Source organism: Lagenorhynchus albirostris, chromosome 19, assembly GCF_949774975.1.
Source record: "Lagenorhynchus albirostris chromosome 19, mLagAlb1.1, whole genome shotgun sequence".
Taxonomy (NCBI): Eukaryota; Metazoa; Chordata; class Mammalia; order Artiodactyla; family Delphinidae; genus Lagenorhynchus; species Lagenorhynchus albirostris.
The window spans coordinates 11,541,767-11,568,025 of NC_083113.1; the positions used below are offsets into that span (position 1 = coordinate 11,541,767).

General features: G+C 53.3%; 1 protein-coding gene across 1 annotated transcript; it reads right to left on the reverse strand.

Annotated features, from left to right (window-relative positions):
• Nucleotides 1-13,896: 13,896 nt before the first annotated feature.
• On the reverse strand, nt 13,897-26,044 carry CEACAM16 (CEA cell adhesion molecule 16, tectorial membrane component). The gene is made up of 7 exons (XM_060131930.1): nt 25,977-26,044; nt 23,737-23,777; nt 20,425-20,769; nt 19,816-20,091; nt 18,593-18,871; nt 16,200-16,526; nt 13,897-14,316 (listed from the first exon to the last, which is right to left on the reverse strand). The coding sequence occupies exons 1-7, from the start codon at nt 26,042-26,044 to the stop codon at nt 14,252-14,254; spliced, it is 1,401 nt and encodes a 466-aa protein (XP_059987913.1). The 3' UTR covers nt 13,897-14,251.
• Between the last annotated feature and the right edge of the window lie 215 nt (nt 26,045-26,259).

Sequence of the window (26,259 nt, forward strand, 5' to 3'; positions counted from 1 at the left end):
AGCGCACCACAACAAAGAGTAGCCCCCGCTCAATGCAACTAGAGAAAGCCCGTGCACAGCAACGAAGACCCAATGCAGCCAAAAAATAAATAAATAAATAAATAAACAAAAAAAAAACTTTATTGAGGTGTAATTTACAATACAATAGATACAATAGAATGCACTCATTTTCAGTGTGTACCAAGGACGAGTTCTGATAAAAGTTTATAGTCGTATTATCGCATCACAAGCAAGATATAGGAGAATTCCATCGCCCGAAAACTACCCCTATTCCCCTTTGCAGTCAAACCCTCCCTTCATCCCCAAACCCTGGCAGCCACTGGTCTGTTTTTTTATTCCTATAGTTTTGCTTTTCCAGAATGTCATATAAATGGGATCATACCTTATGTACCCTTTTAGAAAAACTCATGAAAGAATTCGCATACAGTAAAATTCACTCTTTTCTCTCTACTGTTCTATAAGCTTTGTGACACGCATGCAGTAGTCACCGCCGGAATCAAAATGCAGATGGTTTCCTTTACCCCCCAAATCCCCTCCTGCTGGCCCTCTGTGGTCACATCCTTCCCCCACCCCACCCTCACAACCATAGATCTGCTCTCTGTCACTATCGAGTGGCCTTTTTCAGAATGTCTTGTAAATGAAATAAGAGAGACTTCTGAGTCTCCCTTCTTTGGCTCAGTTTAATGCATCTGCGATTCACTCAGGTTGGCATATCAGAAGCGTGTTGCATTTTATTGCCACGTGTGGATAGATCACAGTTTGCTTCTCCATCTACCAGCTGAAGAACCTCTGGGCTGTTTCCAGCTGTTGGCTGATTCTGAAAAGAGCTGCTAGAAACATGCACATATAGGTTTTTTTTGTGTGTGTCCAGAGGTTTTTATTTCTCTTGGGTAAGTACCCAGGAATGAAATTGCTGAGTCACATGAGAAGTGTATACTTAACCTCTGGGGAGATTGGCAAACTGTCTTCCAAAGTGGCTACTCTGGTTTGCATGCCCAGCAGCAGGGCGTGAGAGATCTGATTGCAGAACCACGATGTGAGTCCGGCTCTGAGACGGATCTGAGGGCTTGGCCACCAAGCCACACCGCTCCTGGAAAACAATGATTGCAACAAAAGCTCTTTCCCCCTTGGTCACCACGCATGCAGTTGCTTAAAAAGGAAAAAAGAATGAGGAAGCGATTCTGGACTGATGTGGTGTGCTCCCCTTGATGTATTGCTAGGAGGAAAGTGCAGAACAGGATAAGAGTGTGTGCCGTTTGTGGAAAGAGGGGCGGGGGAGGACATAGGTCTACATATTTTCTTGTCCGTGCGTAGACTGTCTCTGGGATAAAACACAAGAAACTGGGAGGTGGGAACAATACTGGCGGGGGAGGGGCAGGGGTCATGTTAGGGGCAGGGGTCACTACCATTTTGTGCTTTTTGGATTTTGAAACTTGTGAATGTCTTACCGGTTCAAAATAGATGCATGCAATCCATTTATTCCACCAACAGGTATTTCAGGCCTTGCTCTAGCGGTGAACAAATAAGGTCTGGTGCTTGGGGAGTCAGAGTCTAGTTCTCAAGACAGATTGTCAGTATGACAAGGAAAATATAAACAATGTCAAGTATTTGCTGTGGAGAAGAAAAGCTGTCAAGGGACTGGGTTGGCGGGGGAGAGATGGGCAGTGGTTTGAAGTGTTTTTTAAATCCAGAGGCCCATATAAGGAGTGACATTTGGGAGGGGAGAGAAGGAGCCATATGGGCATCTGGGAGAAGAACGTGCCAGGCTGAGGGAACAGAAAGTGCAAAGGCCCTGAGGTGGATTGTGCTGATTGAGGCCAGTGTGGCTGGAGTTCAGTGAGCAGAGGGGAGAGTGGAAGTGAGATTGGGGAGATGAGGGCAGGAGGGAGGGTTGAACAGATCATTTGGGTCTTGTGATTCACTACAGGGACTTTGGCTTTTACTCAGAGGGACCTGGGAGCCATGGGAGGGTCCTGAGCAGGGGATGGACGTGATCTGACTGAGGATTTAACAGGGTCCCTCTGGCTGCATGGGGGCGGGGGGCAAGGACGGAGGCAGGGAGCCCAGTGAGAAGACTGCAATGGTCCAGGCCATAGGCCATGTGATGGTGGCTGGGCCAGGATGCAGGCAGTGGTGATGGGGAGAAGTGGATGAATTCAGAGGCTACTTTGAAGGTGGACACCCCAATACATCTTATTTCTACCTGTGATAGGGGCTGTGTGGAGAGGTACAGGGAACCAGGAGAGGGAGGAACGAGAGGACCAGGCCTGGTTTGTGGAGATCGGAGAAGACATCCTTGGGGCCTTGATGTTTCAGCTGAGACCTAAAGCAGCTGGGGAAGTGCTTGAAAGAGGAGAACACCAGGATCTTTCAGAAAAATAGAAAGAAGGGTGGAGACAAGCAGTGGTCAGGCCACACAGTGCCCAGGAGGCCTGGAGCTGAGGTGCAGCCCTTGGGCTTTCTCTCGAGAGTACTGGGGAGCCATAGCAGGTTCTAAGCAGGGGTCAGGGTTGAATTTTGTTTGGTTGTATGTTTTTTTTTTTTTTGCCAAACTTCGAGTGGCTTGTGGGATCTCAGTTTCCTGACCCGGGATTGAATCTGTGCCCCCTGCAGTGGAAGCGTGGAGCGCTAACCACTAGACCAAAGGGAATGCCCAAGGACTGAGTTTTGGAAAGACCCCTCTGGCTGTGCAGGGGGACTGGCTGTGCCTCAAGACAGCAGGTGGCTTGGGTTGGGAGGGTGTGTGAAGGAGGAGTGAAGAGGATCAATTCCAGAGATTTAGGAGGCAACCTCCTGGGGAAGGCAGATGGTGGGGTCCATGCTGACTTCCGGGGTCACCATGCCACTGTCCCAAGGGTTTCTCATGTACGAACTCAGAGAGTCTTCACAACACCCACAGAAGCATCCACTTTTCACAGCTGGGGAAATAGGCTTGGAGAGGCTGCAAAGTTCCCAGTCTAAGGCCACACAGTCGGGAAAGGGTGGGGAGAATTGAACCCACACGCTTTCCCTCCACGAGACCAGGATGAGGCCCTGCCCATCCCCCACCACCCTGCTGCCCTCCAGGGGCGTCCTCTGGCGGGGTTAAGCCGCCACCTCTCCCTCCCTCCGTAGCCTGAGCCCCAAGCCCAGCTCTGGACTTTATCCCCAGCCGCCTGCCCGCGCCAATAAAAGGCGGGCAAGCGGTGCAAGGGCCTGTGGGCAAAATTCCCCTACTCTCAGTGCCAGGGGAGTTACCCAGGGCGCGGAGGGAGGGCAAAGGGTAGGTGCGGAGAAGGGAGCAAAGGGGGAAGGCGAGTGTCTGCAGCTCGACCGGGCTGTGCTGCCTTGCTGCTCTGTGCCTCAGTTTACCTCTCGGTAAAATGGGCATGGCTCCTTCGATGGACGGAAGAAGGACCTGCAACAACAGAGGAATCTTCCCCTCTGGTCTAACTGGGAGCCAAAGTTTCCCAAGTCTGATGGTGACGACAAGGAGCTCCAGCCTGCTGGGGACGATAAAGCACCCCCATCAAGTCTGATGAGAGAGACAGGATTTCCCAAATAAGATAGAGAAGAGAAGCCCCATTTCCCTGGGTGGAGAACAGGTGTCTAGTCTGGTTTTCCCGTCTGTTGGGGGAAGGTAAGGAAGACCCATTCTGATGTGTGAGTTTCTAATCTGAGGGAGGAGACAGGTAGCCCCAGTCTGATGGGGGCGGTAAGAATCCCCCCAGTCCTCCATGACCCCGAAGTGGGAAACAAGAGGCTCCAGTCTGAGCTTCCAACGTGAGGAGAGATAAAGGATGTCTGCTGCGGCTCAGCCAGCCCTTTCCCGAGTCGCGGGGTTCCAGGCAGCACCTGAATGCTTGAAATGCCACCATTAGCAAGCCCCAGCTCTGGCGGGGGCAGGACCAAGGGACACAGAGGCAAAGGGCACGTGGGATTTGCTTCTTGGACCCAGAGGCAGTTCTGCTGGGCTCTGGGCCTGACCCCCCTATGTGAGCTCAGACCTGGCTGGTGGGATCCTGGCGCCACCTAGTGGTTGCTTCAGACCAGGCCTCCCATTCAGAGCTGGAGGAGGGCCCCCAGAAGGTCAGGACCCCCTCCTTCAGACCTCCTCCACACCCCCGGAAAAAAGAAACCCGTCTGTGATTCTGAGGCTTCATCGTGTTCATCCTCCAGGTGGCTGGGGGGCAGTGTCTTTCTGACATAAGTTTATTCCTGTCCCTCTTCTGCTCACAAATTTTCCATGGCTCCCCAGTGCCTTGGAGGGAAGCCCACACAAGGGCTGCGAGGCTGGCCTCTCTAGCCTCTCCCAAAGCACTCTGTGCTTCAGCTGAACGTGAGTAGTTTTGGGAGCATGTCCTGCTCAGAACTCACCTTCAGGCCTTCACACAGGCTGTTCCCTCTGCCTGGAACACCCTTCCCTGCCTCTTTCCCAGCATCTCTTATTCTCCTCCTTCAGGTCTTGGAGGAGAGGCGTCCTCCTCCAGGAGCCCCTCCCTGACACCCCGAGTCAGGGTCACAGTCCCATGGGGAGGGCTATGTCCCCAAAGGGCTTGACACTAGCTACAAACTCCAGGAAATGTTTGTTTGAATGAGTGAGTGAGTGAATGAATGAATGAATGCCAGGCTAAAGAGTTTGCCAGAGCAGCTATAGGAGAGTTTAATCAGAGGAGGGACAAGGTCAGACTTAGAAGTCCCCGGGTTCCCTCTTTTTTTTAAAAAAAAAATTATTTATTTTTGGCTGTGTTGGGTCTTCGTTTCTGTGCACAGGCTTTCTCTAGTTGCGGCGAGCGGGGGCTACTCTTCATTGCGGTGCATGGGCTTCTCATTGCAGTGGCTTCTCTTGTTGCGGAGCACGGGCTCTAGGCACGCGGGCTTCAGTAGTTGTGGCACATGGGCTCAGTAGTTGTGGCACGCGGGCTCTAGAGCACAGGCTCAGTAGTTGTGGTGCACGGGCTTAGTTGCTCCGTGGCATGTAGGATCTTCCTGGACCAGGGCTCGAACCCATGTCCCCTGCATTGGCAGGCGGATTCTTAACCACTGTGCCACCAGGGAAGCCCCCCAGGTTCCCTCTTAATCCTGGGCCTTTGCATATGCTGTTCCGTCTGCCTGGAACATTTGCATTTATCACCTCCCTTTCATCCTCTAGGTCTCAGTGAGCCATCCCCTCCTCCAGGAGGTCCTCCCTGACCCCCCGGCTGGGTCAGGCATCCCCCAACCCAGACTCCTGGGCTCCCTCATCTCAGCCCTGACCAATGCTGGGTTGTCACTGTCTGTGACAGGTCTGTCTCCCCTACCGGGTCCTGGGAGGACGGGACTGGGTTCTTTTCACCCATTGCCTTCTCCTCGGAGCTTACAACAGAGGCATCCTTCGGTCAGGACCTGGGTTTCAATCCCAACTTCCCCATTCGTGGAGAGTCTCGGGTGAGCGTGGGCCTCTCCTGGAGCCCCAGTTTTCTCGTGAGAAATGTGAAAAGAATTGTCGGTTCCTCCCCCAGCCTCCCAGGGCTGTGGTGGGACATGGAGAAGACGAGACCCTGGGTCCCGAGCTGACCGCGTGCCGGGTGACCGTGGGTGACCCACTTCCCCTTTTGGGGCCCATCTGGCTGGATGAATGGGTGGCAGGGGCCCCATCCTGCTGGGACAGTTTAGGAGGCCAGCGCGGGGCTTCCCAAGGCAGGAGGGTTAGCGACGGGCAGAGGGAAGAGGTGTCTGCTGGGTTAGGGGAAAACCAGCCTTCCCCATCATAGAACGGATGATGGGAGGGAAACAAACAAAGCCGGCTCCACCCGGGTGTGAGGGGAAGTTGGGGGAGAGGATAAGGGGCCCCGGGAGGTGGGTGAAAACCACAGTCCACAACTTGTGCCAACTTCCCTCCCGGAGCCTGTATGCCTCGGGGTCCAGGCCGTCTGCCTGATCACTGGCCTCTGAAATGTCTCACGTCTTCATTCCAACCTCTCTGCCTCTCCATCCCACTCTGCCTGCAGCCTTCCAGTCTCATGCACGGCAGCCCCATCCTTTGTCTGCTCAGGGAAAAGCTTAGAGATCCCTTCAACTCCTCTTTTCCCTCCCACCAAGTGCAGCCCGTCGGCAAATGCAGCCGGTTCCACCTGCAAAGTCTATCCCCACCCCCACGGCCACCACCCTGGTCCAGCTGCCATCACCTACTGTCACCACTGCTGTTGCCTCCTCACTGGGTTCCCTGCCCTTGTCTGCTTGCAACCGTCTCTTCCAAGAGGCGGCCAGAGGGATCCTATTAGGACCTGAGTCAGAGCTCATCCAGCCTCTGCTCGGAGCCCTCCTGGGGCTCCCACCTCACTTGAGGTGATGGCCAAGGTCCTCACCGCAGCCTGCAAGGCCCTGCACAATCCCTGTTCCCCTCTGCCCTCACCTCCTCCACTCTTCCCACATTTACTCCACTCCTGCCACACTGGCTTGACTCAGCGTTCCTGCCTCCTGGCCTTTGCCCATCCTGTGCACTTGGTTTGAAATGCTTTCCCTGCCAACTTTCCACCCGGCTCCTCTGACCTTTCAGGTCTCACCTTGTGATAGGTTGAATAAAGCCCCCCAAAGAGATCCAGGTCTGAATCCCTGGAACCTGCAAATGTTACTTACAAATAGATGACGAAAGGGACCGGGTGGATGGAGAGATTATCCTGCATTATCTGGGTGGGCCCTCAATGTCATCACAAGTGTCTTTTAAGAAGGAGGGAGAGAGAGACTCGACTACAGAAGAGATGGTGATGTGACAAGAAGAGCAGAGGTGGGAGTGATGCAGCCACAGCTGAGGAATGCTGGCAGCCACTAGAAGCTGGAAGAGGCAAGGAACGGATTTTTTCCTGGAGACTCCAGAAAGATCCAGCCCTGTGGACACCTTGATGTGAGCCCCGTAAGACTCCTTTCGGACTTCAGACCCCGAGAACTGTAAGAGGATACATTTCTGCTGTTTTACGTCACCGAGTCTGTGACAATTTGCTACAGCAGCCGCAGGAAACTGATACACACTTTAAATATCATCCCAGGAGGCTGCTTTGGAGTCTCCACCTGAATTACAGGGTCTGGTGTTTCTCTCTCAGAATCCACCCTTTTCCATCAGAGCATCCTGACCCTTTGTAATGACCTTTTAACACCTGTCCCCCGCTCTGGGTTATGAACTCTGTGTGAGGCCAGGATCCCACCTGTCTTGGTCAGTATGGGCTCCTGTGACCTTGCACGGGACCTGCTGAGGGTACGCACTCAACAGATATTGGTCAGATTCATCCATTCATCCGTCTATTATACTTATCAAGTATTTATTGAGTACCAAGTGTTTGCCTGGCACTGTTCTTGGAAGTGGGGGGTGCAGACAATGATTCTGCCCTTGTGTCACTCCTTATCGTGAACTGAATGTTTGTGTCCCCTCCCAAATTCATATGTGGAAGCCCTAACCCCCAATGTGCGTGTACTTGGGAGTGGAGCCTACAAGGAAGTAATTAAGGATGGGGTCCTGAGCTGATAGGATTAGTGTCCTTATAAGAGGAGACCCCAGAGAGCTTGCCCTCTCTCCGTCCCCATGAGCCCACGAAGAGGACATGAGAGCACATGGTGAGATGGACCCACCTGCCAGACACAAGAAGAGGACTCACACTAAAACCTACCCTGCTGGCATCTTGGACTTGATCTTGGACTTCCCAGCCTCTTGAACTGTGAGAAATAAATGTTTGTTACTTAAGCCACCCTGTCTGTGGTAGTTTGTTACTGCAGCCTGAGCTGACTCAGATACCCTTCAGCGTGTATTGTCTCTCCATTGTTTTTTTTCCTCATTCCACACTGCTTTACGTGTTACGACTATGGTGGTTTAAAAATGTTCCGTCGAAAGGTGGAGACGAATCCCCCTCCTCTTGAATGTGGCTGGATGTAGTGACTTGCTTCTAGTCGGTAGAATATGGCGGAGGTGATGGTGTGTGGCTTCTGAGACCAAGTCATGAAGGCACTGTGGCTTCCTCCTTGTTCGCCCATGGGACAACTCGCTCTGGGAGAATTCAGCTGCCTTGTCATGAGACTTCTATGGAGAGGTCTACGTGGCAAGGAACTGAGGCCTCCTGCCAACAGCCATGTGAACGAGCCAGGAAGCAGATCCTCCAGTCCCAGCCAAGCCTTCAGATGACTGTAACCCTGCCAACCTCTTAACTGTACCCTCACCAGAGACCTTGAGTAAGAACTATCCAGCCAAGGGACTTCCCTGGCAGTCCAGTGGTTAAGACTCTGTGCTGCAGGGGGCATGAGTTTGATCCCTCGTTGGGGAACTAAGATCCCACATGCCACAAGGCATGGCCAAAAACAAAAACAAACTATCCAGCCAAGCCACTCTCGGATTCTTGACTCACAGAAACCTTGAGATAATAAAGGTGCTGAGTGTTGGGGTAATTTGTTACGCAGTAGTAGATAGCTGATACAATAATAGCTCTACAGTGTGTTTTGTTATCTGGTAGGGCAAGTCTCCTTATCGTTATTACTGCTATTTATTGAACACATATTGTGTGCCAAGCACTGACTTAAGGTGATAGACAAAAGAAGGAAAATTCCTGCCTCATGGAGCTCACAGTCTGGTGGAAAAGACAGATAATGAACAAGTGAAGAAAGAAATATACAATATGCAGTTCCCTGATGGTCTAATGGTTAGGATTCAGCACTTTCACTGTAGAGGCCTGGGTTCAATCCCTGGTCAGGGAACTGAGATCCCACAAGCCATGCGCATGGCCAAAAAAAAAAAAGAAAAGAAAAGAAAAGAAAGGAAATATATAATATGAAGTGGAACATGGTGTGTGTCATAAATGATCTGAAGAACAGAGCTAGACAACGTTGGGTGTTGGGGGGTTTGAGCATAGACCTTAATGGAGTGATTCAGGCATCCACAGTGAGAACATTCCTGGCAGAGGGAAAGGCCAGTGCAAAGGCCCTGAGGCAGGAGTTGCGTGGTTTCTTCAAACAATAGCCAGGAGGCCAGTGTGGCCAGAGTGGAGTGAGAGGAAAGGAGAGGAGGAGGGGAAGGACTGTGATCCACAGGGGAGGTGATTCCAGAAAGGTGACCTTACCTCTGGGGGCACCTGACACCTGCTTCTGAAGGCCACTGTGGGAACTCAGGGAGCTTCTGCCTGTGGTTAGTGGAACGGGTGAGGCTCTTTGGCTGCCCTGGTCCTGTGCAACCTCGAGGGGCTGGGATGACCTCTCTGGACTCTGCAGTGTATGTCAGGCTGGGCTGGAGTTGACCAGACTCCCTGCTTGGTTCCCAAAGTCCAGCCTTGGCACCCTGGTGCCAGGCACCCCCTCTTCCCTCCTCCTCTTCCTTCTTCTCACCATCCTCCTCCTCCCTCACCTCCTCCTTCCTACTCTATCCTCATCCCTCCTTCCTCTTTCTCACCCTCCTCCCTCTCTCTCTCCATCCTGAATCAACATTCCAGCCCAGGGGAGAAAAACAGGGCAGGCTTCCTTCCTCTCCCTGGCGGGGCTCCAGAGACTGACTGGGCCATTGTATGTTTTGGCCTCAAGGTCAACCCTAAACCCCACCCCTGCCCTCCCCATTGCAGAAAGGTTACTTGAGAAAAGGCACCTTGGGTGAGGGGGAGGGATGGGGGAGAGAGAGGCATAGACGGCTCTGGAGGTCTGGCCTGGCTCCCACCCATGGCTAGTGGAGTCTGAGGGCCCAAGAGGACCCCAAGCACCCTCTGGGCTTTGTGGGGGAGGGACACGGGGAGCCGCTATGAGCCCCTTGGGGCAGAAGAGGGTCCCAGTCTCAGCCTTCAGTCTGAAAACCTGTTGAGTGATCCTGGGCCAAACCCTGGCCCTGCCCCTTCCCGGCTGAGTGACTTTGGGTAAGTTGCCTCCCTCTCTTTGTGCCTCTCTTTCCTTCTTTTGTCCAACCGTCCCCGCATCTGGGTCCCCCAACTTGCCAGCTGACAAAAATCACCCAGGCTATTTATTTAAAACATACAGTTTCCAGGTCCCTTCCCTGGAGACACAGAGTCCCTGGGCCCAGGCAGAGACCTGGGAGGTGTATTTTTAATAAACAGCTAGGAGACTGGGGAAATGGGGCCCCAGTTCAAAGGGAGGCTGTGAGAAGCAAGTCAGGGAATCTGTGCTGAGGCCGCGTTTCCTCCGGCACCGTGAGGATCAGCGTCGGGATTCTTTTTTTTTGGCGGCACAGGATCAGCGTCGGGATTCTTTTTTTTTGGCGGCACCGAGTGGCTTTCAGGATCTGAATTCCATGATCGGGGATGGAACCCCACCCCAGGCAGTGAAAGCGCCGAGTCCTAACCACTGGACCACCAGGAAATTCCTCATTATTTTTTACTTTTAAATTAAAAAAATGTTCAGCATCAGGATTCTAAAAGCTTATACATGGGTATTATTTTTCTTGGAAGCCGTTTTCAGGTGATTACAATTTCCCATAAATTGTATTTCCAGCCTGTATTCCATAAAATGAGGGAAACCTGTGCCGTAGGGTTAATTAAGTCCCCCAGGAAGAAGGTATTATAGAAAAAGGGTTATAATTGGCTTTTCTATCAGCCTGTTGCCCAAACCTAACACCTGAGTGAGTTAAAAAGCATTTATCAAGCATTGATGTAACTAGATTCTCTCCTCGTATTGACTCATTTAATTTTTTCAACAGTCCTAGGAGGTGGGTACTATTACTATCTCTGTTTTACAAGTGAGGAAAAGCCACATTGCCTGGAGTCCCTCAGCTCAGGTGGCCACCTCAGCTCCATCTGGGCTCTGAGCCTGCACCCCTGCCTGGCCGGCCCTGCTGAGGAGTGATGGGGACTCCTCAGCTAGCCTCCTCCCAGCAGCTGTGGGAATTATGGAACATGGAGTGAGGTTTTGGCTCTCTGGGCCTCAGTTTCCTCACCTGTAAAATGGAGGAACTGCCAGTGATACTCATGAGGGTTCTTGTAGGAATTCACTGAGACAGAGATACAAAGGAACCAAATCAAAGAGGGGGATTGGACTGCCTGGAGGATTCAGTTCAGAAGCCCAGAGAGGCCTAGTGGGACGGGAGACTTGGTCCTGGGGACATCTGAGCCTCCACACCCTGAGGAAATGGGATCTGGCTTGACCTAGAAAACTGAGCTGCTACCCCCTCCCCTCCTTTGGCCCCTCCCGCTGGCCTCATTCTGCCTTGCACAAAGCCAGCCCTGCTGGAACACAACCCCAGTCTTTCCCAAATCCTGGTTACTGTGCCTGGGGCTCTTTCGCTTTGGGCTTAGGTGAGCAAGGCGATTTTGTTCAGCTTGGAAGGTAGGAGTTCCAAGGTGTGTCATGGCAGAGCCTACCAGCTGCCCACCTGGGATCCATCCTTCCTGTCTTCCTTGAGAGCAGGACCCTGAAGTTCTTTGGAGCAGCAATATACCCAGGGAAAAGACTACATATCCCAGCCTCCCTTGCAGCTAGGGTGGCCACATGACTAAGAGCTGGTCAATCAGATGTAAGTGGAAGTTGTAGGGTGGGGAAAGTTCCTTAAAAGGGGCACAGTCCATAATGGGGCATGGGGCTTCTTTTACCCTTTGTCCCCCTCTTTCTGCTTCCTGCGTGGAACATGGATGAGGCAGCTGTGACTCCAGCAGCCATCTTGGACCATGAGGTGATCAAGAGAATAGAAGCCCCAAGCTAAGAATGATAGAGCAGAAAGACAGAACGAGCTGTGTCCCTAATGACACTATGGACAATCTGCTTATGATTACCTTTTATGTGAGAGAGAAATAATCTTCTATCCATGTAAGCTACTCTTACATGTACCAGTTTCTCTTTTATCTTATTTATGTTTATCTTATTTATGTATTAATGTCCTCTCTGTTTTTTGTGTTATTTCCAGTCTCTCTTACTAGCCACTGAAGAAAAATTCTAACTGATATATATGTTACTGACTCTTTTGTGAATATGGAGGGGTGGGGAGAATATGGACGCTATTTCCCATTTTGGGGCTGTTCCTGTTGTTGGAGTTGAGTATGGGCTTAAATCTATCCTCACTTCCTAGCTGTGCCATTGCCTGGAAACCTCATATTGGAGAACACTGATTTAGCTAATAACTTTCAGACTCCATGGAGCTCCCTTAGTGCCCACTCAGGTGGGGCAGAGTCAGTGGACAGAACTTTTAGCTCTCTCCTTCCTTCGTTGGCCAGAATTGGTCACATGGCAACCAATAGCTGCAAAGCAGTTGGGTAAAGTGAGTACCTGACATTTTCAGCTTCTTTTATGGGAGGCAGTGCCTGCCATCATGAAAGAGGAGAGGCGAGTGGCTGTTGGGGAACTATTCTCTTCCCTCAATATATATATTTATTGAGCATCTAACCTGCTCTACTTCAATCAGAACAGTTTCTCTTTTATTTTATATATTAGTCTCCTCTGTCTCTTGTCATACTTGCAAAAAGTTTGTCTATTTCATTGGTATTTTCAAAGAACCAGCTCTAGGCTTTATTGACTAACTCTATGTTTTATTTTATACTTCATCCATTTCTGCTTTTACTTTTCTTAATTCCTTACCTTTTTTACTTTGGTTTATTTCATGGACTTTTTCTAGTTTCTTGAGTGGCAACCTTTTTTACTCAATTTCAAAATCTTTTCTTTTTAGTACTCTCAATGCCTTTAAGCATTTAAGGCTATCATTCCCCCTCCAAGTGCAGCTTTGGCCATATCCCACAGTTTCTTTCTCTCTCTCTCTCTCTCTCTCTCTCCCTCTCTCTCTCTCTCTATCTATATATATGTTTTCACTGGCCATTGATTCTGGTTGGTATTTTGCATTTTAATTGCCTCTGTAATCCAAGTATTATTTAAATTTAAGGATATTTTTCAAAAATGTGTAGAAATTAGGTGAGAGGGAGGACTATAGCTTTTGAATTGATATTTACTTTTATTGCATTGCTAGTTTAAATAATATATTGACCTACCATGTAAGTTCGCATTTGAAGAAAGGGCTCTGAGGGTAATAAAATGGTTTGGAAAACTCTAGTCTATCCTAAGTCCACACATTTTTGCCGATGGACAACTTGAGAGTCTAGTGAATCCATAGCAAATGCAGGATTCTAACCCAGATTTTATAACCCTCATTCTGGGTGCCTTTCACCACTCACCATCTCAGCTCAACATGGCCATCCCCAGAGAGGATCTGTCTTGAAAGTTTCTGGGAAATCTCTCTACTAGGCCTTTCCATCCTTGCCCAAATCTCTCTTTCTACCCCAAGCCTGGAGTCTGCTATTACCACTTCTGACTAACACCAAGAGTCTCCCCATAGTAGGTCATCCTGGCTGGGTTAGGCTTGCGGCTCATACCCTACTAGTGAGAGGAGTTAGAAGACACACCCCTTCTGGTTCCCACTCCCCTGCTCTCCACCCCTCAACCCCACCCCTTCCCCATTTGCATTCATTTATTCATAGGGGCTTTTTTGTGTGTTTAGAGGAGGAGGGAGATATTTTTAGGACTGTGCAAGTGATGTTTGAGATACATGGCGTGGGGGTGGGGGAATCCCAGGACAATGGAGGACACAAAAGGGCATCTTTGGTTAAATGGATGAGGGCCAGAAGATGCTGGAACTCTTCTTGAGAAATTTGGTCATTCTTTGTCCTGTGCACAAATCAGTCCCTGGGTTATGGAGTGAGGTGCAGTGTAGGGGAGGGCCGTGTTCAAACAGGGCAGCTGTTTGGTACCACAGGAGGGGCACTCTTTGGACCACTGGGAAGCAGGACCCTCAGATATAACCTGGGGAGATGTGGGAAGGGCCTAAGGCCCTGACATCAAGCAGTGGGGGCCGGGAGCCCTGAGCTTTGGGCACCCCTATGCATGCATGCAGCCAGACTGAGAAGCATCCTGGGTGGGAAAAGAAGCAAGTGTGATGACCAGGAATGGCAGGGCTGGGAGTGGTGGAAGGAGAGGCTGACACAGGCGTGTGTTAACCAGGATGTTTATAGCCTCTGTGGCTCTCCGACAGCTCAGTGAAGGAGTAGGGCCCTGTTGGCTCTAACTCTAGGGTGGAAGCAGGAGAACCGTGAACCATGGTCCTGCATCCTTGCTGGAAGCAAGTGGTCCTCCACTCAGGGGGAGGAAACAAGGAGGGTGGCACGAAGAGCTGGTCTCTCTGGAGGTCTCCAGGGCCATGGTGCTACTCCAGGGCTGTGGGGGAGGATGGGGCACAGGGGTGGAGGAGGTCGTCAGGGAGGTAGGGGACCAGGTCCCCAGTGCCCCCATTCCTTCTGCTCCCCTGCCCAACCCTGGCCTCCCAGCGGCCCCACCCGCCCCATGCTCAGCCTGTGCCAGGTTCAGGTTCAGGAAGGTGGCGTTGGTCCTTGTGCGAGGAAGGGAGGTTGACTGTGAGAAGAGAGACAGAGTGAAAAGGAATTCCGAGGCTTCATCGGGGGTGGCCTGCTGTCATTGACCAGCCTTCTCCCCCCAACGCTGACCCAGGAAACTAGAGTTTGATGAGTGAATGGGGAGGGTGCTAGGGTGTCTGTCAGTGATTGGGTCCCTGATCCTGGAAGCTTCAAGTCTGAGGGAGGGGGGTCACTGTCTTTAACTCAGGGACATGGCTTCTGAGACTTCCTGGTCTGATGGGAGAGGCAAGGCTCCAGGGACATGACATCTCAGACCTCTGGGGATGCTCAGTCTGATGGGAAGACACGGTTCCCAACATCTGGGATCTCCCAGTCTGATGGAGGAGACACAGTCCCCAGCATCTGGGAGCTCCCAGTCTGATGGGGGAGACATTGTTCCTGACTTTTGGGAGCTCCCAGTCTGATGGGGAGACACGGTCCCCAGCATCTGAGAGCTCCCAGTCTGATGGAGGAGACATTGTTCCTGACTTTTGGGAGCTCCCAGTCTGATGGGGAGACACGGTCCCCAACATCTGGGAGCTCCCAGTCTGATGGGGGAGACATTGTTCCTGACTTTTGGGAGCTCCCAGTCTGATGGGGAGACACGGTCCCCAGCATCTGGGAGCTCCCAGTCTGATGGAGGAGACATTGTTCCTGACTTTTGGGAGCTCCCAGTCTGATGGGGAGACACGGTCCCCAGCATCTGGGAGCTCCCAGTCTGATGGAGGAGACATTGTTCCTGACTTTTGGGAGCTCCCAGTCTGATGGGGAGACACGGTCCCCAGCATCTGGGAGCTCCCAGTCTGATGGAGGAGACATTGTTCCTGACTTTTGGGAGCTCCCAGTCTGATGGGGAGACACGGTCCCCAGCATCTGGGAGCTCCCAGTCTGATGGGGGAGACATTGTTCCTGACTTTTGGGAGCTCCCAGTCTGATGGGGAGACACGGACCCCAGCATCTGGGAGCTCCCAGTCTGATGGGGGAGACATTGTTCCTGACTTTTGGGAGCTCCCAGTCTGATGGGGAGACACGGACCCCAGCATCTGGGAGCTCCCAGTCTGATGGGGGAGACATTGTTCCTGACTTTTGGGAGCTCCCAGTCTGATGGGGAGACACGGTCCCCAGCATCTGGGAGCTCCCAGTCTGATGGGGGAGACATTGTTCCTGACTTTTGGGAGCTCCCAGTCTGATGGGGAGACACGGTCCCCAGCATCTGGGAGCTCCCAGTCTGATGGAGGAGACATTGTTCCTGACTTTTGGGAGCTCCCAGTCTGATGGAGGAGACATTGTTCCTGAACACAGGGAATTTCCAGTCTGAAGAGGGAGCACAATTCCCACCACCTAGAAATCTCCATCCTGATGGAGGAGATCATCCCTATTTCAGTTTGAGAGATTAATTTACCTTCTGAGGGTAGGAATTCTGTTCTCACTCTTATTGTAACGCAAAGCATGAAACATGATCCCCGTTGTCTAGGATGACAGTTTGAAGAGGGAGGCATGCTCCGCCCTCTATACCTCTAGTCTGATGGGAGAGGTAAACGACCATCATTAGCCTATTCCTCCAGGATGGTGGTAGAGGCAATATCTCCTGTGTTTTATGGTCCAGGAAAAAGGATGCCTTACCCTCAGACTACACACGGTACTTTAAAACCTTTGGTCTGGTGTGCCTCTTACAGAAGAGAGAAGGCATGGAAGCCCTGTTTAGTGTCCCCAGTCTGATGCAGGAAGCCTGTCTACCCCTGGTCCAGGTCATCAGTTTGACAGAAGAGGCAAGAGCTCCATTTGGGGAGTCCCAAGTCAGATGGAGAAAGCGGAGCCCCTCTTCTGGGAGTCCTTGTCTGAAAAGAGGCCCCCCCTCCCCGTCCCCTCCCACACACTCACGGGCCACCTGCAGCTCCACTTCCAGCATCTCAGTCTTGCCCTGCAGCGTGACAGTCTTGAGTGTGTAGCGGCCGGCGTCGGTGAGGTTCAGCTTCTGCACCAGCAGTGAGCAGTTGGCGAAGCCCACCTCCCGGCCTGTGTGCGCGGGGCCTGCGATCCAGTTCCCCGACGGCAGCTGGCTGAGCAGCCGATTGGGCTCAGAGGCAGGCCCACGGTACCAGGCATAGACCAGCAGATCCTTGGGGTAGCCGTGTACGGTCAGCGTCACGTCCTGGCCCTCCATCGGCCTGGTCGGCACCGGCACGATTGTCATGGCGACCACGGCCGCTGGGGAGAGAGCGAGGGGGGCTGGGTCACCTGGGCCTTGGTGGGGCAGAGCGTCCGCCGCCCACCCCCCAACCAGCTCACTTATGCATCCCCCGCCTGGCACTCCCCATGCGGGTTGGCGGGAGGGAGACAGAGGAAGGAGGTGACTTGTGTGGTATGGAGGTGGATTTTGTGTCTCAGCAATGCCTGCCTGCCAGGGAGCTGTCTTCACCCGTCAGATTGAGAAACCCCAATGGGGGCTGTCTCTTCCCCCATTAGACTAGGAATTTCCGGCCTTTGGGGGAATATCTCTCCCATTAAACTGGAAGACCCTAGAGGGTTGAGTCATGTCTCCTCCATCAGATTGGAAATTCTCAGAATGTGGGGGCCGTGTCTCCCCCATCGGATAGCTGGGAGCTGTGTACTCCGGGTGTTGTCTCTTCTGTCAGCTCAAGAGACCTCAGAATAGGGGGACTATAGTTCCCCATCAGATTGAAAGATTCCAGAGGGTGGGAGGCCATGTCTCCTCCATCAGATTGGAAATTCCAGATTATCATCAGGCTGGGTCTTTCCAGTCAGGCTGGGGACCCCAGAACTTGAATGGGGGCGTGTCTGTCCCATCAGACTGGAAATTCCTAGAAAGTGGGGGGCTTGTACTCCCCCATCAGATCGGGAGTACCCCAAAGGTGGGAACTGTGTCTCCCCCATCAGACTAGGAATTCTCAAAAAAAAAAAAAAAAAAAAGCCATGTCTCCTCAAGACCATGTCTCCCCCATCAGATTACAAAATCTCCTTAAGTGTCTCCGGTGTCTCCTCCATCTGAGTGGAAGCTCACTGAGGGTGGCTGTCGTGTCTCCTTCATCACTGCTAGAGTGGAGTATGAGGCATTGCTGCTCCTCCCTAACCGGCAGCTCTTGAATAGGGAGGCTACGCTTCCCTGTTTCAAGGCCATCTCTGCAAGGGCAGAGACCATGTCTCCTCCATCAGATCAGTCTGCCCCAGGTGGAAGAAGGGTGGCGTCTCCCTTTCCTCTGTCTCTCCCCTGGCACCTGCCGCAGGGGTCCTGACAGTTTAGGAGGCCGTTGGGGGCACTCCACCCACTCCCTGCACGTACCTGCACACCTTGGACACCCCCCATCTTGACCTGCACAGACAGGGCTCTGGACAGCGCCTGAGGTCATCTGGTCCACCCCCCTGTCTCCTGCCAAGACCAGCTGCTAAAGCCCCAGTAGGGTGGGGCAGGAGGTACACTTACCTCTGGGAATGCCATTTCTGCTTTGGGTGGAAGAGTATCCACCCTTTGGATGAGGCCCAGCCTGTTAGTAAGAGGGAGGGAGGAGGGAGGGAAGGACCGTTCCCGCTGTCCCTGGGAGATGGTGGCCGCTTGGGAAGGAACCAAGGCGGAATGAATGAGGCCCTAATGTTCAAAGCCACCATCCCCAGGGGATGAGAAAACGTCCCCTGAGGATCCTGATATCTCTGAGAAAACCAGCTGTGTCTGCACTACCCCCACCGCCAGGTTGTTTAAGGACAGAGGCGAGACAGCGCCTCTCTCGCTGTGTTTTTCCATTTGCCGACGACCGGCTGTGATTTTTCAGGAGCGTATGCGTGTATGCGTGTGTGCGCAGGCGCACGCCAGCCTCTGGGCCAGATAACTGGGTTATCTATTTGGATGCGCTGAGGTTCAGCTGTCTGTTTGGCAGGGAGTGGGTCCAGCCTGGAGCAGCTGTGACAGACTGAATTTAGCACACGGGCACCTATAGGAAGGGACATCCGAATGTTTTCCCACTCTGCAGCTGCACGGTTTGGGACATGCGGCCCATTTCTCACTTTGCCAACCCTCAAGGAAGAGAGCCTGATTCGTCAGTTGTTTTCTGGGCGACAAGGCACAGACTTCCTCTTTTTGTCACCTGGATGAAGAGGGTCCACCTGATATGTCACTTGGCCAACGCATGGGTTGAGAATCTCTCACTCTCCAATCATCTCTTGGGCAAATGGTAGCCTAATGGCGGGTAGAGCAGCCAAAGCTTGAGTCCAACTGGGCCTCCATGGAGGGGGGGGGGTTGGTCAGGCTGGGGACGACTCACCAGACAGTTTGACCACCACTGAGGCAGATCCAGAAAGCAGGGTCTTGGGGTTCTTAGCGATACACGTGTACGTGCCCTCCTGGGCTGCCGTCATGCTACTGATGTTGAGGTGGTCTTGGCCGTTCTTTAAGGCCCGCCCGTTGAAGGCCCACATGTACTCAGGCTCCGGGCAGGACTGGGACACGCACCACAGCGTGAAGGATGTGTTGAAGTCGACTTTGATGGTGCAGCCCGTGCGGGCGGTGGAATCCTGGAGGATGGCCACGCGTTCTGGGCCAACTGTGAGGGGGGGGAGGGAGAGAAATGGGGCAGTGGAGGGAGAGGGTGGTCGAGGTGGGCACCCCCCTGGCTTTCTTTCCACCAGGATGGGCCCCTGGGAATATCTGGAGGGAAAAAGAGCTCTGGCCTTTTCGAATCCCACATGGATCTCTAACTCGCTCTGAGATCTTGACCATCACCTTCCCTCTCAGGGGAATCTCAGTTTTCTCTTCTGTAAAAAGAGGGTGTTGGGCCAGACAACATTTCAAGATATTTTTGAAATCTATGGTTCCGTTAAAAAAAAAAAAAAAGTCTAAATGGTTTCTGATAAGCCATTCTAAGAGTCTAGAATTCTAGTGTTCCAAGAGCAGATGTTTCTATGTTCTAGGATTCTAAGATTCTAGAAATCTATGTTTCTAAGATTCTAGGGTTGGGTGGCTCTAAGGTTTTAGAATTAGATTCTAAGATTCTAAGACTCTCTGCTTCTAGAGTTTCTAGGATTCTCAGAGTCTAGAATCCAGTGCTTCTTAAATCCAGAATGCCCTGGTTGTAGGATTCTAGGTTCTAAGTTTCTCTACATTGCCGGCCCTCGTGTACCTGAGTGACTTCCTTTCTCTGGATGGTACACTGCATATCTGCTGCCCCTGGGAATGACTCCATGCTTTGGTTATGTTTTTAATTTTATTTCCCCTCCCATTCTACCACTCACGCCGTCCCCCCTCCCTTTCAAAACCCACCAGTCCTGGAGGTATTGATTCAAAGGGAAGGATTATTCAATTTCAAAGGTGGTCTTTCATCCTTAGGAGATGGGTCAAGTGCATTTTATGGGGAATCCCTGGTTTCTAACCCCAGCTGGCCTACTGACTCACTGCATGCCCTTGGGCACTCTCTCCTGGCCTCAGTTTCCCCATCTATGGGGTTGGGGCACTGGGTATCTCTGCAGGGGCTGGGCCAGGAGGACTCACAGTACACGGTCAGGTTGATGGGCTCGCTGCGGCTGACACTGACCGGGTTCCAGACCTCACACTGGTAGGCTCCGGCCTCCTCCCTGCGGATGCCGTGCCGGGTCAGCACCCGGCCATCAGGGGACAGGCCGAGGCGGACAGCGATGGGCAGGGTGTCGCCGTTGAAGAACCAGCGGACCTCGGCGGGGCTGGGGCTGCTGCATACCAGGCGCATGGTGTCCCGGCGCTCCACCAACGCCGTGCTGTTGGTCATGACCACAGGCTGGGCCAGGATCTCTGTGGGGCAACAGACAGAAGGGGAGGGGGCCGGGCACTGCCTGCTTCCAGGGCCTCCCCCTCCCCAAGCAGGGGGCATGGCTGGATCCCGGTGGTGCCCCTGAACCCCCAGCCAGAGGGGCAAAGAACAGGATGAGAGGCAGGTTTAATCCCAGAAGCCATCTGGGAGGAGGTGAGCATTTTAATGTTATTTTAGGTCAGTTTTTTTTTTTGTGATGGTTTTAATATTTTTTAGAATTTCTTTTTTTTTGTTGTTGTTGTTTTTAAAAGAAGGATTGGGAAGGAGATAGGAAAGCCCAGCTGGGGAAAAGGGGGCTCTGGGGGGTGTCTCACCATAGACCTGCAAGTGTCCGTAGCCCACCTCCGTCTGAAATTGCCTGTTGAGAGTCTGCAGGATGTAGGTGCCCGAGTGCCCGGGCAGGGCGCCCTGGATGATCAGGCTGCCGTCGGGGCGCACAGCCTCCCGCCCCGTGTGGGCCGGGCCAGGGGTCTCATCGCCTGTGCTTACGATGTAGCTGGCCACCAGGTAAGACAGACTGAGCGTGGGCCCCGCATACCAGTTGTAGGCAAGCAGCTCCCCTGAAAGCCCTTGGACAGCCAGTGTGACGTTGTCGCCCTCGGCTGGCTGGGCAGGCTCGGAGGTGATAGAGATCTCGGCCCCCGCGCTCAGGAAAGCGGCTGAGGAAAAGGAGCCAGAGGGGTGGGATGAAGTGGACTTGATCGCTCCCCACGTTTGATGGAGGAGGAGACGTGGCTCCTGGCACATGTGTTCCCACCACAAGTAAGTGCTCAGTAACTGGCAGCCAGGTGTGGAGTCTCAGTCCTGGGGAGGGGGCTGTGATCTGAGGATTGGATTTGATGGGCTGTGCTAAAGATCTAGCTTAAGGCTTTGCTCATAGCAAGCTCATAGCACACTCTCAGCCTGCAGGACCTTGGATACCACCCAGAGGGTCCCCCCCGCCCCCCACCGCTGTGAGAGTCACTAGGCCTCCACTTACGAGATCAGGCTGCCTCGTGTAGCCCCTGGGCCCCGACTCCCGGTCCAGCGCCCTTCCTCTGCCTCTCCAGAGGCAGAAAGTAGGGCCGTGATTAATACACTCCACCCCTTCTGTTCTCAACCCAACAGATAAGCCCCAAACCTGACTAGCTGGTCGGGGCTGCCTGGGTTTGAATTGTGTGTGGTTGCCTGGATTGAGAAGCCGCGCTGGTTCTCACGTAAGAAGTGCTTACATGCTTGGCTTCGTTTCTGGTACTTTCCGTGCTGATAAAGGCTGACTGTGAGCGAGGCCTCTGCGTCTAGCACTCAGCCCTGCCGCTTTCTGGCTGTGTGACCCCGACCGGTGCCTTGACCTCTCTGAGCCTCAGGCTTCTGGTCTATGGAGTGGGGGGTCATGGGTGGGCCTTCTTCATAGGGTGGTTATGAATACGTGGAAAGCATTTAGAACAGCACCCAGCAAGCACTAGTAAACGCTGCTTGGAATGACCTTCAAATGACCCCGGGAGTTAGGCCCATTTCATAGATGAGGAAACTGAGGCTGAGAGGAGGAAGGCAATTGCCCAAACCATAGCCTGAGGGAGGGGCAGAGTGGCTGGTTACAACTTGCTCTAGTTAAGGCTTCCAGAGCTCAGTAAGAGTTTGCCGCGTGAATGAAGGCATAGCAGTGGCTCCCTTGCCCTAGCGTACACCCCGCTCTTAGAAATCTCCAAAGTCCACCCTGAAGACCTCTCTGGGTGACGGTCCCCGGCCTGCCCCACACTGGTGACTCTTAGTGGAGCAAATTGTGCCTGTGGGAAGCAGAGCTGTCCTCCCGACGTGCTGGATTTCCGGCTGACGCCTTCCCTCCCCAGGCCGGGGATCCCCTCCCTTCCCCGAGGCCGTGGGGGCTGAGGTTCTGGGGGCGCCATTCTCGCTCACCACTGAGGAGGAGCCAGCTGCATCTGGTCAGCACCATCTTTCACCCCAAACCCAGCTCTTGGAGACAGCGGCGTTGGCGGCCCGACGCTCCGAGACCCTTCCTGGTTGGGGTTTGGCTCCGTCTGGCGCCGGACGTGGGAGGGTTCGGTGATTTGGAGCCGGGGGAGATCACCTGAATTTGGAGGGATCGAGTCACCGAGGATCTGGGGCCCCGTTTGGGTACCAGAGCAGGTGTGGCAGGCACGGGCCAGGGGCCACGACCTGGCCAGGCCTCCTGGGGCGCTGCCTAAACTTCTTTGTGCCGAGGGCCCAGGTTTGGTACCAGGAGAAGAACCAGGTCATCAGGGAGGAGGAAGGAGGGGCAGGGGAAGATTTTAAGGCAGTTCTTAACCCACGGCCCAGTCCCTGGTCTCCCTGGTGAACTTGGGGGTCACCAAGGGATAAGACCCATCTGTTGTGACTGCCGTTTTCCCAGCCCCAAAGCTGTGGGTGACCTTTAGGTGTCATCTCAGTGGCTGCCCTGTGATGTGAGCACTGTCAGAAGCCCCACTGGCAGATGGGGAAACTGAGGCACCAGGTAAGGGCTCTGACTTACCCAAGTTCTGGCAGGCGGGGGAGGCCTGCGTGGCTCTATTTCCAAAGCCACACAGAAGGGAAGGCTGGTGGGCTGCACGCTTCCTTTGGGGCTCTGCTTCTTGGCCTCCTGCGTGGGGCTGAGAAATCCACATTCTCTCTCTTCTCCTCCTGAGGCCTTGTTCTTTCTAGATGTCAAATGGGTGTATGTGGAGACTTCGGGGCTAGAGAGAGTCCCGTTTTGACCTTGGCTCTGCACTTACTGGAAGTGGGGCTGGGAGCAGCCCTTTCCTGAGTCTCCACTGACTGCTCTGAAAAAGAGGGGTGGTGTGGCCCCTACTCGGGGCTGTTGAGAGCAGATGCTACATGTCAGGAAGTTAGCCAGCACCAGGCAGAGTCGGGTCCCAAACATGAGGTGTGGTTGACGTTACTGGACCTAGTTCCACTGTTCCTAGCTTCCATGACCCCGGGCGAGTTATGGAGCCCACTGGGCCTCAGTTTCCTCATCTGTAAAATGGGAGTCATGATCGTACACTCCTCATGGACTGTTGTGAAAAATGAAGTGTGAAATGCTTAGCACGATGCCTGGCCCTGAGCAAGCCTCAAGAAATCACTCATTCATTTATCCTACGAATATTTAGTGAGCCTAGATTGTCTGCCAGGCACTGTCCTAAAGGCTGGTAGGTAAAATCCCTGCCCTCATGGGGCTGACATTTGCAGGGTAAACAAATAAACAAAGTCTATTTCACATTGGATGGAGGTAAGTGCTTCGGGGGGGGAAAAATAAAGCCAGGAAGGGACTTTCCTGGTGGTCCAGTGATTAAGACTCCGTGCCCCCAATGCAGGGGCCCGGGTTCAATCCCTGGTGGGGGAACTAAGATCCCGCATGCCACTCAGTATGGCCAAAAAAGAAAAAGAAAGAAAGAAAAAAAAAAGCCAGGAAGGGGGCTGGTGATTTTGGAGTCGGGGGCAGAGTGCGGGGGGGTCAGGGAGGATGTCTCTGGGAAGATGATGCTGGGCAGAGGCCATGGAGGGATCTGGGGGAAGAGCATTCTTGACAAACGTGCTATTATCGGTATCTTAATAGCTTCTGGGTCCTGGTTTCTCCAAGGCCCGAGCATCCTGCTTCTGGGCAGTGGGCCATACCTGTGGCTCACCTGTCCTGGTTTGCTCCTCCAGCACCTCGTCCTGAGCTGCCCTGGCAGGGAGGGGCTCTGACGCGGGGGTAGTGTGAGGTGAGAGGGGTGGGTGCGGCCAGGTGACTTGTGGGTGACCTGGCGCCTCCTGCTGCCTCCACCCCTCCTGTGACCTCACCTCACCCTTCTCTGTCCTGGCCCAGCCCTCTCCCCTGAGCCCGGGACCTCGTCCTAAGTGTCATTCAGGATGCCTCCCCCCCTCCCTCGATGTCCCTGGGCACCTCTCCCTCACCCTGTCCCAAACTGACCTCGACAACATCTTCCCCCAGACCCGCTCCTCCTCCCGTCCTCTTATCAGGGATTGGCGTCACCATCCACCATCACTGGGACCGAGAGGCTGGGCCTTGTCCCTGAAGCCCAATCCCCCTCGGCCCACCACGTACCACGCCCTATCACGCCTGCCTCTTAAATGCCCTGTGTGCCTTTGTCTCCCTCCCCATGGCCCCTGCCCTGGTCCAGGTCTCCCGCCCACCTTGTCTGGCTTCCCCTCCCCAACTCCTCCCTGGTCTCTGGCCCTGGTTTGGCCCCCTCGTGGTGCCCAGAACCTGCTATGGCTCCCCAGTGCCCTCAGGAGAAAGCCCAGCTCCTCACCGTGGCCCTGCATGGCCTGGCCCCTGCCTGCTTCACCAGCCTCACGGAACATCCCTTCCTTCTGGGAACTCTCTGCTCCAGTTATTCTGCCTCACTGGCGCTCTCTCTACCCAGCACACCCCTGCTTCCCTCTGCTCTATTCCATTGCCTATTCAACAACTCCTCCTCCTCCAGGAAGCCCTCCTTGACTCTCATACTGGGTTAGGTGCACCCGTCATCCCCAGTCCCAGCCCCGACCACCCTGGGTCCTTACTGTCAGGGGGTTGGTCTGTTTCTTCAAATGGACTGTGAGTCGTGGGAGGGCAAGACCAGGGCTTTTGTGGTCACCACCGTGTCCCCAGCACTGCCCAGCACAGGAGCGGATACAGAGCAGAGGCTGAGAGAGTGTTTGTGGAACTGGACACCAGGGGTAGGTGGCACAGAGAGAGGAGTCTCCAGGGAGGTCCAGATTTCTGGTGATTTGCCATCTGGCTGAGGAGCGAGAAGAGTTGCGGCTATTAGAGACTTGGGGGCAGATCCCGGCTTTTGTCCAGACTCCGCCATGGCTCCATTACCACCCACAGCATCACACTGACCCTCCTCTGCTGTCCTTGCCCTTCCCGATCTGCTCCCAGCCTTCACCTCCCCAGCCCTTCCTCAGGTGCTCCCGGACACGAGCCCAGATATTTGGTCCGATTGAGCCCTGCAGTTTCTTGAACACCTACTATGTGCCAGGCCCAGCGGGCAGAAAGTAAACCTGGCTACCCTGGGCAGGGGCCCTTGCCTGTCTGGGAGGTGGGTGGTGGGTGATCCTGACACTGACCTCCCTGGGATTCCTCTGCGAGTGAGGGACAGCAGGCGCGTGGAAGGCTCAATGCTGTGCCTGCCCCAAAGTGGGCACCAGGGACGTGGGGGCCCTTGTTCATTCACCTTTTAACAGACGTTTACTGAGCATCTACCAGGTGCCGGGCACTGTGCTAGGCGCTGGGTTATAGCCACAAATAGGACAGATAAAAATCCCTGCCCCATAGCACTGACCTTTTGTTTGGGGAGATACTCAACTGACAAATAAACACAAACAGGTATACTATATCAGGTGGAGATAATGCTATGGAGAAGAAGAAAGCAGGGGAGGGGATGGAGGTGTCTAGGACACTGTTTCACGTAGGGCCTAGAGAAGATGTCTTAGGAGGCGACACTGGAGTAGAGACTCAGTGGGGGAGCTGTGCTGAATCTGGGGGAAAAGAATTTCAGGCGAAGGGAACAGCAAGTGCAAAGGCCCTGAGGCAGGAGTGTTTTGGTGAGTGTGAGGCTGGTGTGGCTGGAGCAGAGTGAGTGAGGGCGGAGAGGGAACAGGGGCGGATCCTGCAGGGCACTGTCGGCTGCAGGAGGACTTCGGCTTTTACTCTGAGATGGGAGCCCTGGGAGGGATGTGAGCAGAAGAAGGATAGGAGCTGACTTAGGTGTCAGTAGGATCTTCTGGCTGAGTGTGGGGAACAGACTGTGGGAGGTGAGGGCAGATGCTGGGAGGGAGTGGGGTGACTGCAATAGTCTAGCCGTGCTGTCCAGTATGGTAGCCACTACCATTAGCTTATCCGAGTTTAGATGAGCTGTGAGTGAAAAGTACATACCGAAGTGGTGAATATTTTGTAACGTATAGGAGTATTGAATCACTGTGTTGTGCACCTGGAACTGACATAGTGTTGTAGGTCAATTTCACTTCAACTAAAAGAAGAGAAAGGACACGTAATCACAGCATCCTAATAGGTTCTGCAGCAAACAATATTTACATTGTTATACTGGTGCCAACGCTAATTATTGATATAATTAAAAGTATGATAAAATTTTGGGGAGAGGATGAGAGGAGAGGTGGAGGTATTAAAACTTCATCTCATAACATCTACAGATTAAAAA